Consider the following 11107-nt stretch of genomic DNA (forward strand, 5'->3'; position numbering starts at 1 on the left):
TAAATACCCAAAAACGGGCATTTTTATTAAACAAATAATAAATAAGGAACACAATTTTAACCCGCAAATAGGATACAAAATGCAAGCTAGTTATACAAACTCAGGGTTCAAGAAAATGCAAAACGAGCAAAATTTGATACAAAATAACCACTAAATCCAGTATCCTATTTGTTCCTGCTGTTACCGAATAGTAACAGCTTGGAGAGAGAATCGGAGATGTTGTTCCTCATTCACCTTGGCCACTTTGCCCGGCAGCAACAAGATTGCAAAACATTTTTCATGGCAAACTCATTCGCTTTTCCCATTTTGCTGGGAAGCAACAAAATTGCGGATGACTTCCATGGCTAACTGATGAGCATTCTTGTTTTGCAGCCTTGCAAGTTCATCCACGGCATCGTACGTCTCCTTATCAGCAAAAAGCTTCAGGTTGTAACGGGTTGGTGCCAACTCTGGACCATCCCATTTGTCTACCAACTCTTGAAGTTTCTCAAATCCCTGACAAAATATACAAATTAAAGCGAACAATACCTGTCAGCCACCATTGCAACTGACAAATGTTCTCAATATACTATGGCAAGGCCCAAAATTTGAGATACAACAAAATTCTTCCTCGAAAGGCCCAAATAAAATATTAAATAGTATAATATAACTTGTTTCACCACGTACCAAGCGGTTTGTGAAGTCGCCGAATGACTCTTTGGATTGTCGTTTACGTTTCCAATGATAAAACAAAGGTTCCAAAACTTTTTCAAGGTCATGAATCTTAACCTTATTCATGAAGCTTCTTGCTATTGAGGTTTGATTGGGTTTTCCTCCAAGCCAGATCTATTTGAACACAAAAAGTAAACAAATAAAAGCTCAGCTGCTTTCATGTCATAATAATCTACATTTGAGCATGAAATAAAAAAGTGGGATGCGCCAGCATTTGAAATACCTGATAGCTGTTGGGACCATCACCAACTAATCCAAGTTCAGCCATGTATGGTCTGGCACAACCATTAGGGCAGCCAGTCACCCTTATAACCACAGATTCATTGTACTTTAAACCAACCTGAAATTCAAAAGCTATACTCATTACATGTATTCCAATGCCTTACCCACACACGATCCTGATTTTCCACCTTATATTAGTACTCTGCTGAATAAGCTTGTTATTAAGGTAATACCTTCTCAAATACTGCTCGAACCCGCTTAAGAATGTCAGGTATACCCCGTTCAGCTTCAGTTATTGCCAGTGGGCATAGTGGGAAGGCTGGGCATGCCATCGCAGTCAGGTTGAGGGGGTCTACATACCTAGGATGCTGCCACAATCAGATCTGGTCAATATTATGCTCAATTATAAAAATCCATAACCTAGAGATGGTCCAAACAGTTAATTAATAACAAAAAAAGGGAAAATGATTAAACGGATAATTGTTTGCATAAGCCCTGATCACTGTCTGCACTTAAAAAATTCAAACAGTAAAAGTTGGTCTCAGATGAGGATCAAGAAGAGGAAGAATAAAAAAAGTAAAATTCCTTGAGATCATATGGAGCCTACGTCTAGAGAACCCCATTTAAAGAGAGGAGGAGGTTTAACAATTGAAAATCTTGCTTCCATTTTTCTCCGTGGTATCCATGGCAATGAAGTGGACTTAGTAATTATCATGATTCGTCAATATTAGCCTGTTAACTCATGGTCCACTATATCATTGGGATGTCAGGACTCAGTTTACGACCTTATATTGTAAAACTTCACTTTTAAAATACAATAATTAAGAGGGATTTCCAAACTGATCATAATTTCATAGGAGAACCCAGACTTGCTTTACATGTCTCCCCATTAATATATGTTTTGGCAGAAAAGTGAAAATATTTCCTGAAGGCCCCTAGGTGAGATAATTAGTTTATCATTATGCTTGTGGAAAAGTGGCATGTATATTAAATTAGATACAGGAAAAAATTAATATATATACCCACATTTTGTTCCTTTTCCCCGGGAGATTATATTTTACATCAAAAGTGACTTTCACAAAGAAACAAAGCTGAGTATGGTAATAGCAGTAATAACCAGGATATAAGGAACGACTCATAAAAGTGATAAAAGGTTGTAAGTCCTGGTGACATAATTCTGAAATGCCAGTATTGCCTGCAATTATTAATGCTATTTTACAACAGGGTCTAGAAGAAGAAGCATCACCATCTAATGTTAAATAATTAATTGCTATCCATTTTCTAGATAGACAGCACAGCAGGTGAATAAGATATTCCTATCTACTGAGTTGCAAAGGTTCACTTGGCAGTAAAAAATATTTCACAGAATAGAAAGGTAATAGCTAGTACCCACAAGATCGTATCAATGTCTGATGAAGAGGGAGTAAAAAAAACTTACCAGCAGACCGGCCTGTGCAAGAATTGTGGTGATGGGACGTTTCCATGCACTACGAATATCACACAATATGATGTTCTGGTTAGGTGTGAGCCTTATACTCAAATTATACTTTGATATAACCTCTCTTAATGCCTTCTTCATTTTTCCCCCAATACGACCATTATCGACATGAAGCCCACAATATAAACTGCCATCACCCTACCCAAAAAAAGAAACAGAAAAAGTTTAATAGACAGGAAATTAAGCTGGGGAGAAAAGATGGAAATGGAGCCAAGACTAGGCATCAATGTAGGCAGTATGATCAAAAGTTACAAGTTGGTTAGGCCATATATAAAACTGTGAAGACATTGCAAAGTTAAAATCTTGAGACATCAAATATCGTATGTCTAAATCAACACAACAAACCTGCTCGTTCCACCCCAAGTGACTTTTAAATTCCCACTCTGGCAACTTGCGGAAAGGCTCAAATTTCCTTCCATAATATTGTTCAACTACACTTCTAAACTTTTCAATCCCCCAAGAGCTGATCAAATATTTCATTCTACTATACTTGCGGTCATCTCTTCTCCCATTTTCACGTTGTGTAACAACAATAGCCTTGATTGCATATAGGATATCCTCTTTGGGGACATAGCCCAATGGTTCGGCCAGACGGGGGAAAGTGGTTTCCAACCTATGTGTTCTTCCCATACCACCACCAACCTGCAATGGAAATTAAAGGAAATCACATTTGTGGAGAAAATGAATTCAAAACATAAATGTTAGAACATATCTTCATCTTACATATAGGTTGAACCCTTGAGGCTCCCCCTCATCATCAGTAACAACCACAACACCGATATCATTTGTGAGAATATCCACCGAGTTGTCAGTTGGTACAGTAACTGCAATTTTAAACTTCCTGGGCAGGAACTGAGTTCCATAAATGGGCTCGGCTGAATCAGGGAAGTTTGTTCCATGAGAATTATCATTGCGGGCCTTTGTTACTTCGGGAGGTTCTGCGGTCAGGAATTTCTCTCCATCTACCCATACATCATAGTAAAAACCAGACTGAGGAGTCAGCAGTGCTGCAATGTTCTCCGCAGTCTGCTGTGCAAAAAGGTAATCTTTTCTTACTAGTGGAGCAGGAGGAGCAAGAACATTCCTATTAAGATCACCACAGGCGCCAAGCGTTGAACCCATGCTTCTAATGATGCTGCTCATTACAGTCTTAAGGTCCTTCTTCAGAACACCATGGAGCTGAAAAGTTTGTCTTGTGGTCAATCGAAGGGTACCAATTCCAAACTGATCGGCGAGATCATCCATGGTCAAGTATAGTTGGTTTGACACTTTCCCACAAGGGTTTTTGGTGCGGAGCATAAATGAGTAAGACCTTCCACCACGTTCATCTCGGTTGTACTGTTGATAGCTCCCATGGAACTTAATAAGTTGTGTAGCAGCCTCATTTATATTTGGGGCATCTGTCAAAATCTCTTCATTAAGAGGGTATCTTATGAAATTGCTGTGTTCTTTGATTATTTCAACCTTACTCCGCTTCGTCTCAGTTGCAGTCTCCGGCTTCGCAGGCTGCAAAATGAGCATACAGAATCTTTGAAAACTAGGACTTTTCCTACCAAGAACTAACAACAAACAATCTAACTAACATTCAGCATTTTCTGATGAATGAGTTACATAGGAGCCTTACTTTTTCTATTTAATATGTTCTCTAATCAAATGATAAAACTCAACGAAGCACAGTAGCCATTTTATGATGATTTGAGGTTTCGTGTCAAACTTGGAAGCACAGGATGCAAAAAAAAGAGTGTTAAGATTTTATGATCTAATTCATTTGAAGAGACAAATAATCTTGTCACAAAGAATATGCAGGCATGAACACGGTAGGCACAAAATTGGATACCTTTTCTTCTGGAGCACATAACAAAAAGATTTCTGAAAAATCAGGCATAACATTACAAACATAATAAACCAAAAATGATTTAATTCTTCCAATTTAATTAAATAAGTTCTATCGACCCTTGCTTGGAAACTGAGAAAAGAAAAGAAATTTCTAAAACTTTTAGTCACCCATAATTGGAAAAGTAGAGAAAGCAACTTTTTGACAGTGACAGTGCTAAAAATTTACAAAAAACAGCTTGAGAGAACGCAGCCTAAACTCGTTTACTACAGCCACATTTTCCTTCACCAGAATCCAAACAGAAACTGATAGAAATACAGAAACGAAAGCCGATCACCAAAACAACTAAAACAAAATGCTTAAGTTTGAGCACATATTTGTCACAATCTCTCACAAAAACACTTGAAGTTGGTTAATTTATCATATTCCTTTGATTTTTTTTTTTCGTGCAGTTTCTCAGCATCCAAACATTGCATTAACCCTAAACCCTAAAAACAAAACAGAATTGGATGTCGAAAACGCACCGTAGAGACGGCTCGAATGAGCGCATGGCTCGGAGACGAAACCGAGAAGAGATGCGCGTGTCTTCGGCTGAGTGCAAGCGAGTTCGCTGACCTCAGCCCCTGGTAGCTCCCAATCTGAACCTTCGGCTCCCCCAGCACCGCCGTGTTCGCAGCTCCAAACGGCGTCGTCGTCGTCATACCAATCAAAACGACGGCGTTCTCAGAGTAAGAGAATGAGAGAGAGAGAGAGAGAGAGAGAGAGAGAGAGAGAGAGAGAGAGAGAGAGGTGAGTGCGAGGCAGAGAGAGAGAGAGAGTGGTGAGTGCGAGGCAGAGAGAGAGAAACAACAGGAGTTGCGTTGTAGGGATTGAGTGGTGAAGAGCAGGTGGAAGTGGAACCAAAAAAGAAAGGCAGAGAAGAAAAAGGGAAATCGGCTTTTTATTTTTTATTATATTACTTTAAGTCTTTAATTCATAAATTTTAATTATTTTTTTTATTTTATGTTTTTTGGATTGTTGTCGTACAGGGGGTGACGTGCAGAGTCACGTGCCTACCACGGGAACGTTTCTGTTTAAAAGACTGTGAACAGCACTCACGTGCTTCATACGGACGAGTGCGGCGCGTGGAGTTAATCTGACAGATGCGAAACCAAAGTTGGATTCCTGGTGGGTTGGTACATCGAACCTGGACTGGATTCTGGGTTACATTTTTAACCGCGGTCAAATTGGACTGCGGTTACTTTATAAAAAATAATAGTAAAATAGTGGTTTGTAGCAGCCCTACTTGTGAAGAGCTAGGCTCTGATGAGTCCCTATTTGGTCAATGCCTGACAGAACACAATACCAAGTGTAAGACAAACTCTAGCAACAAGAACCATACAAAAACCATAAAAACTCTAAAAGGTTAAATTAGTTATTAAAAGAAAAAAGAAAAAAAAAAAATTTTACAAGCTTTTATTGGATGATGCATTTCAAATTACATATAAGCCAACATCTTGGATTTATCATTTGGATAATAATTTGGAAAATTTAATTAAATGACAGTTTTTTCATACAACTTAAACTATTTTGACCCATCTTGGCCAAAAAAAAACTATTTTGACCCATTTTTAAAAAATTTAGGTTCCGTTTGGAATCCTATTTAAAAACTGTTTTTTGTATTTAAAAACACAAAATTGTATTTAAATTTTAAAAATGTGTTCGGTAAACTATTTTTTAAAAAGAATATCTGAAAAAAATTCAAAAACAACCCCTTTTCTAAAAATGATTAAGAATAATGCTATACTTACCACATTCTTGTACCACATTTTTATACCATCTCACGTGTCATTACTTTATTGGACAGAGTTTTTCTTTTTCTTTTTGGGTTTTTTATTTTATTTTTTAGTATCTAATGTATGAATGTCATGTAAGTTGCCACATAAGGTGGTATGAAATTATGGTATAAAAATGTGGTATATCTAGCACTACTGAAATGATTAAATATCGTTTTTCAAATTTTTTTCTTTTCTATGTCTGCTTCGCCACAAACTCTGTTTCATCTTCCTCTGTGTAGTTGGCCAAAAAACACAGCAAAATCCCACACTTCCATAGACAGAGACAAAGAGAGAAAGAAAAAGTAGAGAGAGAGAGAGAGAGGAAGTTTCAGATCTAGAAGCAAGCAAAATTATTTTCTGTTTAGCTGCCGAGAAAGCCATAGACAACTTGCCAGTTACCACCCTTGGATATTTGAGAAGAAATCATCGTTCTGCTTTGATGAGAATTGTTCATCACCCTGTTTATAAAAATCGTTCTGCTCTGTGCTTAGTTGAGTGGATAATATGAATTAGGAATTTACTTGCTATTTCATACCAAACAGATATTTAAATTATAAAAATTGTTCCTCAAAAATCATATTTTCAAAATGAATCATAGTTTTTTAAAATATTTTTTGAATTAGATACCAAACGTGTTAAATTCCTAGTTTATATGGGTTTTCTTGTAATTATAGGAATAGATGTATTTGCTATTTAGACCCTCACTTGTACAGGTATAAATACCTTTTTTATGTGATTAATGAAATAAGCTGAAATTATTAAACCCTAAACACATTGTTTGACATGGTATCAGAGCCACCCAAACTCCTATTCGTCAGACTTAGGTTTTTGGTGGTGTGTTAGGGTTGATCTTGATTTGTTTTTATTGTTCCTTGCGTGAGAATCTCTGTGTAAATCCTTGTTGCTGTGTGCATGGGATTATTTTTTGCTCTTGCGTGACTTATTCCGCTGACTTATTCCGCTGCTCTTGAGTGTACTGGCGTGTTGTGGATCTGTTCAAACAGAGAAGCATCAGAGACGCCTCCATCCTTTATCTCTCTTCACCGGAAACTCATCTCTGCTCGTGCCCGCCTGTGCGCCGACGACCAGTCACTGTGACGATGATCACCTCCTCCAGTGACGCCGACTCCTTCCGGTGACGCGACACCGCCCGACGCCGATTTCTCCAGTGACGACGCCTGTGCGCCAATCCCTTCCAGAGACGACGCCGAGTCCTCCAGTGACGCAACGCCGCTCGCTCGCCTGTGCGCCGACCTCCCTTTCTATGCGCGCCGACCCTGTGCGCGTCGACCAGTCGCCGTGACGCTGACCAATCTTTTCCAGTGACGCCAACCACTCTGCTCGCTGGTGCGCCGGTTACTCACCGTGACGCTGCTCACTGTGACGACGCCGCTCGCTGTCTGTGCGCGCCGCTGTGACGTCGTTAGCTTGCTGGTCTGTGCTCGCCGCCTTGCCGCCTCTGATTGCAGTGACAGTTGATAACTTGCTGCCACTTAGTCTGCTCTGTTTGTTACTGTACCCGTGACTCATTGCTTGGTTGCTCGCTGTTTTTTGGTATCATGGCCGACTCTTCCAAGACTGATGGCAAGAAGGCTGAATTGAGTGCACCTCCTACACTTCCTCCGGTTACTTTTAATGACTCAGTAATCACACCAGAAAAGCTTGATGGCACGAACTATGGTGAGTGGGCTTTAAATGCACAGAATAAGATCCGAGGCCGGAAGCGCTGGGGTTTAGTTTTAGGTTCACATCCTATGCCTACGGATCATGATTCACCTGAATTTGAGGCCTGGGAAGATGAAAATTGCATGGTTAAGTCTTGGCTCTTGGATGCAATGACCAAGGATGTGCGATCATTGTTCATTCGTATGGCGACAGCCAAGGAGATATGGGACGCTCTCAAGAGGCAGTATTCCGTGAGTCAGGATGGTTCCAAGGCTTATTCTCTCCATTGTCAGGTTATTTCCACTCGTCAAAATGGTCGAACTATTATTGAATATTATGGTATATTGCAAAAACTTTGGCAGGAGGTGGATGCAATTCAACCTTGTCCTATGGAATGTTCGAGAGATATTGGGTTGTATAATGATATTGTTAGTGCTAATCGGCTATATGTTTTTCTGGCTGGACTTGATTCGCATTTGGATAGTGTTAGAGGAAGGATTCTTGCTACCTCTCATCTGCCTGACCTTCGTACTGCTTATGCTACAATGTGTGCTGAAGCTAATCGCCAGGATGTCATGCTTGGTGGTCCTAATAATACTAGTATGGCCATGGTGGCCAAACCCTCAAGTGGTAACCGGTTCGGGACTAGAAAGAATGAGACTCGGAAATGTACTCATTGTAATGGTACCAACCATGTGGTAGAGAAGTGTTTTCAACTTCATGGGTATCCGGAATGGCATCCGAAAGGCATGAAGGCATCTCCAGGGGACTCTCCTTTTAAGGCTACCCAACCGGCTCCTAAGGGAAATTTGGTCAATACTTCTATTTTTGCTGCTAAGTCAGGTATATCTTATTGTGCTTTGCGTACTCCTGCTAATTCTTGTACAAATACATGGATAATTAACACAGGTGCCACCGATCATATGACTTGTGATAGATATGCATTCCAATCCTTGTCATCTAGTAGTCCTAAACCATTCATTACTAATGCCAATGGTGTGTCTTCTCCAGTCCTTGGCATTGGAACTGTGTCTGTTTTGTCTCTTACCTTGTTTAATACCTTGTTTGTTCCGTCCTTAAACTGCAATTTATTGTCTGTTAGTCAACTAACTGCATCTCGTGGTTGTGTTGTTGTTTTCTTTCCTACTCACTGTATTTTTCAGGATATTCATACCAAGGAGAGGATTGGCAGTGGTAGGAGAGATGGGGACTTGTACTATCTGGATGGTGATACTTTGGGTCTGGATGGTGTAAGTCAGGCTCATCATGTTAGTGGTGCTCAGTTAGTTGCGAATAAGAAGAAGATCTGGCTCTGGCATCAGCGATTGGGTCATCCTTCGTTTAGTTATCTAAGGCGGTTATTTCCCTCATTGTTTCGTGGTTGTAATTTCCAGGATTTCCAATGTGAAACTTGTGTGTTGGCTAAGAGTCACCGAATAGTGTTTTCTTCTAATGATAATAAATGTGGAATTCCTTTTGGTTTGGTTCACTCTGATGTTTGGGGACCTGCCCCTCTTTCTACTTGTAATGGCGTTCGATGGTTTGTCACGTTCATAGATGATTGCACGCGTATGACCTGGATTTATTTTCTTCATAATAAAAGTGATGTATGTGCAGTATTCCAATTGTTCCATAAGATGGTGAAAACTCAGTTCAATCATTCGATTCGTATTCTCCGCTCGGATAATGGCGGCGAATATGTTAACAAAGAATTGACAGATTACTTTGGTTTACATGGCATTATCCATCAGACATCTTGTTCTTATTCTCCCCAACAGAATGGGGTGGCTGAACGGAAGAATAGACACTTACTAGAGGTTGCTCAATCATTGTTGATTGGCGGTCGGGTACCGACCTTCTTATGGGGCGATGCCCTTAGCTCAGCCGTGTACTTAATTAACCGCACTCCATCTAGTGTTCTCGATTTTGGACGCCCATTGGATGTCCTTGCTGATTCTTGTGAGCTTCCGTCTATTTTGCATTTGGAACCTCGAGTGTTTGGCTGCGTTGTGTATGTCCATTTACATGGGCATCAACGTACCAAATTGGAGCCCCGAGCTTTGAAATGTGTATTTGTTGGCTATGGTCGTGCTACTAAAGGATACAAGTGCTATCATCCTCCGTCTCATCGGTTCCATGTCTCTATGGATGTTACATTTCATGAGGAACAATTTTTTTATGAGTGTTCCGCACCTTCCCTTCAGGGGGAGAACGTTGGTGAAGGGTCAAATGCCATAGATATGGAGTTTTTCAATGGTTTCAGGTTACAGGACAAAAAGGACGAGCAATGTAGTATCGAGCGCTCAGTGGGTACGGTGGGTGAAATACCTCATCTGGTAGATCAATCTTGCTTACCTACAGACTCGGCGGTGCAGTGTGACAGTGATCTTTTTGACTCTTCAGTGTTTGGAGGTTTGTTTGATGATAGTACAACTCTCAGTCCTCATACTTCACCACTGATACAATCTTCTCCAGAGGCGTCTCATGAGGTACATCCTATTTCCCCTTCTTTTTCTGATGATTTGAGTATCCAATCTGAGTCTGAGCCTGACACCTCTAGGTATAAGCTTCCACATAGGTCAACCCGAGGTATTCCACCTACATCTTATGAACCAGATCCTAACGCCAAAGCTAAATACTCTATAAATAGTCATGTGTCTTCGCATAGGCTATCCGAGTCATATAAGTCATTTGTGCATCAATTATCTTCTGTATCTGTCCCAAGAAATTTGCAGGATGCTTTAGCAGATTCAAGATAGACTAAGGCAATGGCAGAAGAAATGGAGGCATTGGTGAAAAATAGGACTTGGGAGTTGGTTCAGTTACCTAAAGGGAAGAAACATGTGGGATGCAGATGGGTCTATGCGGTTAAACATAGAGCTGATGGTTCCATAGAGAGGTATAAAGCTCGGTTGGTTGCCAAGGGGTACACTCAGTCTTATGGAGTTGACTATCAGGAGACATTTGCTCCAGTAGCAAAGTTGAATACTGTGAGGGTGTTGTTGTCTCTAGCTGCTAATCTGGAGTGGCCTCTTCTTCAGTTTGATGTCAAGAATGCATTCTTGCATGGCGATCTTGAAGAAGAGGTCTATATGGATCCTCCTCTTGGAATTCCTGAACTGGAACAGTCTGGTATGGTGTGCAGACTAAGAAAGGCATTGTATGGCCTAAACAATCACCTAGAGCCTGGTTTGGACGGTTCTCCAAGTCTATGAAAGCTGCAGGCTACAAACAAAGTAATTCAGACCATACACTATTCATTAAACGAAGAGGTAACAAGCGTACTATACTCATTATATATGTGGATGATATGGTTTTGAAAGGAGATGATCAGGAGGAGATGGCCTTGCTACAAACTTA

The 11107-nt window shown here is 40.3% G+C and overlaps 2 protein-coding genes across 2 annotated transcripts; one reads left to right on the forward strand and one right to left on the reverse strand.

Moving 5' to 3' along the window:
- Positions 1-4: 4 nt before the first annotated feature.
- SIR (sulfite reductase) lies at positions 5-5081 on the reverse strand. The gene is made up of 8 exons (XM_086255976.1): positions 4790-5081; positions 3155-3937; positions 2777-3073; positions 2372-2569; positions 1167-1301; positions 935-1051; positions 667-825; positions 5-495 (listed from the first exon to the last, which is right to left on the reverse strand). Exons 1-8 carry the CDS (start codon positions 4964-4966, stop codon positions 289-291), a joined length of 2073 nt encoding a protein of 690 aa, XP_086112102.1. The 5' UTR covers positions 4967-5081; the 3' UTR covers positions 5-288.
- Positions 5082-7641: 2560 nt separating this feature from the next.
- On the forward strand, positions 7642-9113 carry LOC147299575 (uncharacterized). Its single transcript, XM_086231190.1, has 2 exons — positions 7642-8590; positions 8911-9113. The coding sequence occupies exons 1-2, from the start codon at positions 7642-7644 to the stop codon at positions 8943-8945; spliced, it is 984 nt and encodes a 327-aa protein (XP_086087316.1). The 3' UTR covers positions 8946-9113.
- The last annotated feature ends 1994 nt before the right edge of the window (positions 9114-11107 follow it).

Source organism: Dryas octopetala, chromosome 1, assembly GCF_963921425.1.
Source record: "Dryas octopetala chromosome 1, drDryOcto1.1, whole genome shotgun sequence".
Taxonomy (NCBI): domain Eukaryota; kingdom Viridiplantae; phylum Streptophyta; class Magnoliopsida; order Rosales; family Rosaceae; genus Dryas; species Dryas octopetala.

Bases quoted from the DNA above. Each gene is read 5' to 3' on its own strand.
- SIR (XM_086255976.1), bottom strand. From the start codon at position 4,966: ATGACGACGACGACGCCGTTTGGAGCTGCGAACACGGCGGTGCTGGGG. The intron at 3,074-3,154 runs GTAAGATGAAGA...TTTCCATTGCAG, and splicing joins CTCAAGGGTTCAACCTATAT to GTTGGTGGTGGTATGGGAAG. The intron at 2,570-2,776 runs GTTTGTTGTGTT...TTTTTTGGGTAG, and splicing joins ACTTGGGGTGGAACGAGCAG to GGTGATGGCAGTTTATATTG.
- LOC147299575 (XM_086231190.1), top strand. From the start codon at position 7,642: ATGGCCGACTCTTCCAAGACTGATGGCAAGAAGGCTGAATTGAGTGCA. The intron at 8,591-8,910 runs GTATATCTTATT...TGTATTTTTCAG, and splicing joins TATTTTTGCTGCTAAGTCAG to GATATTCATACCAAGGAGAG.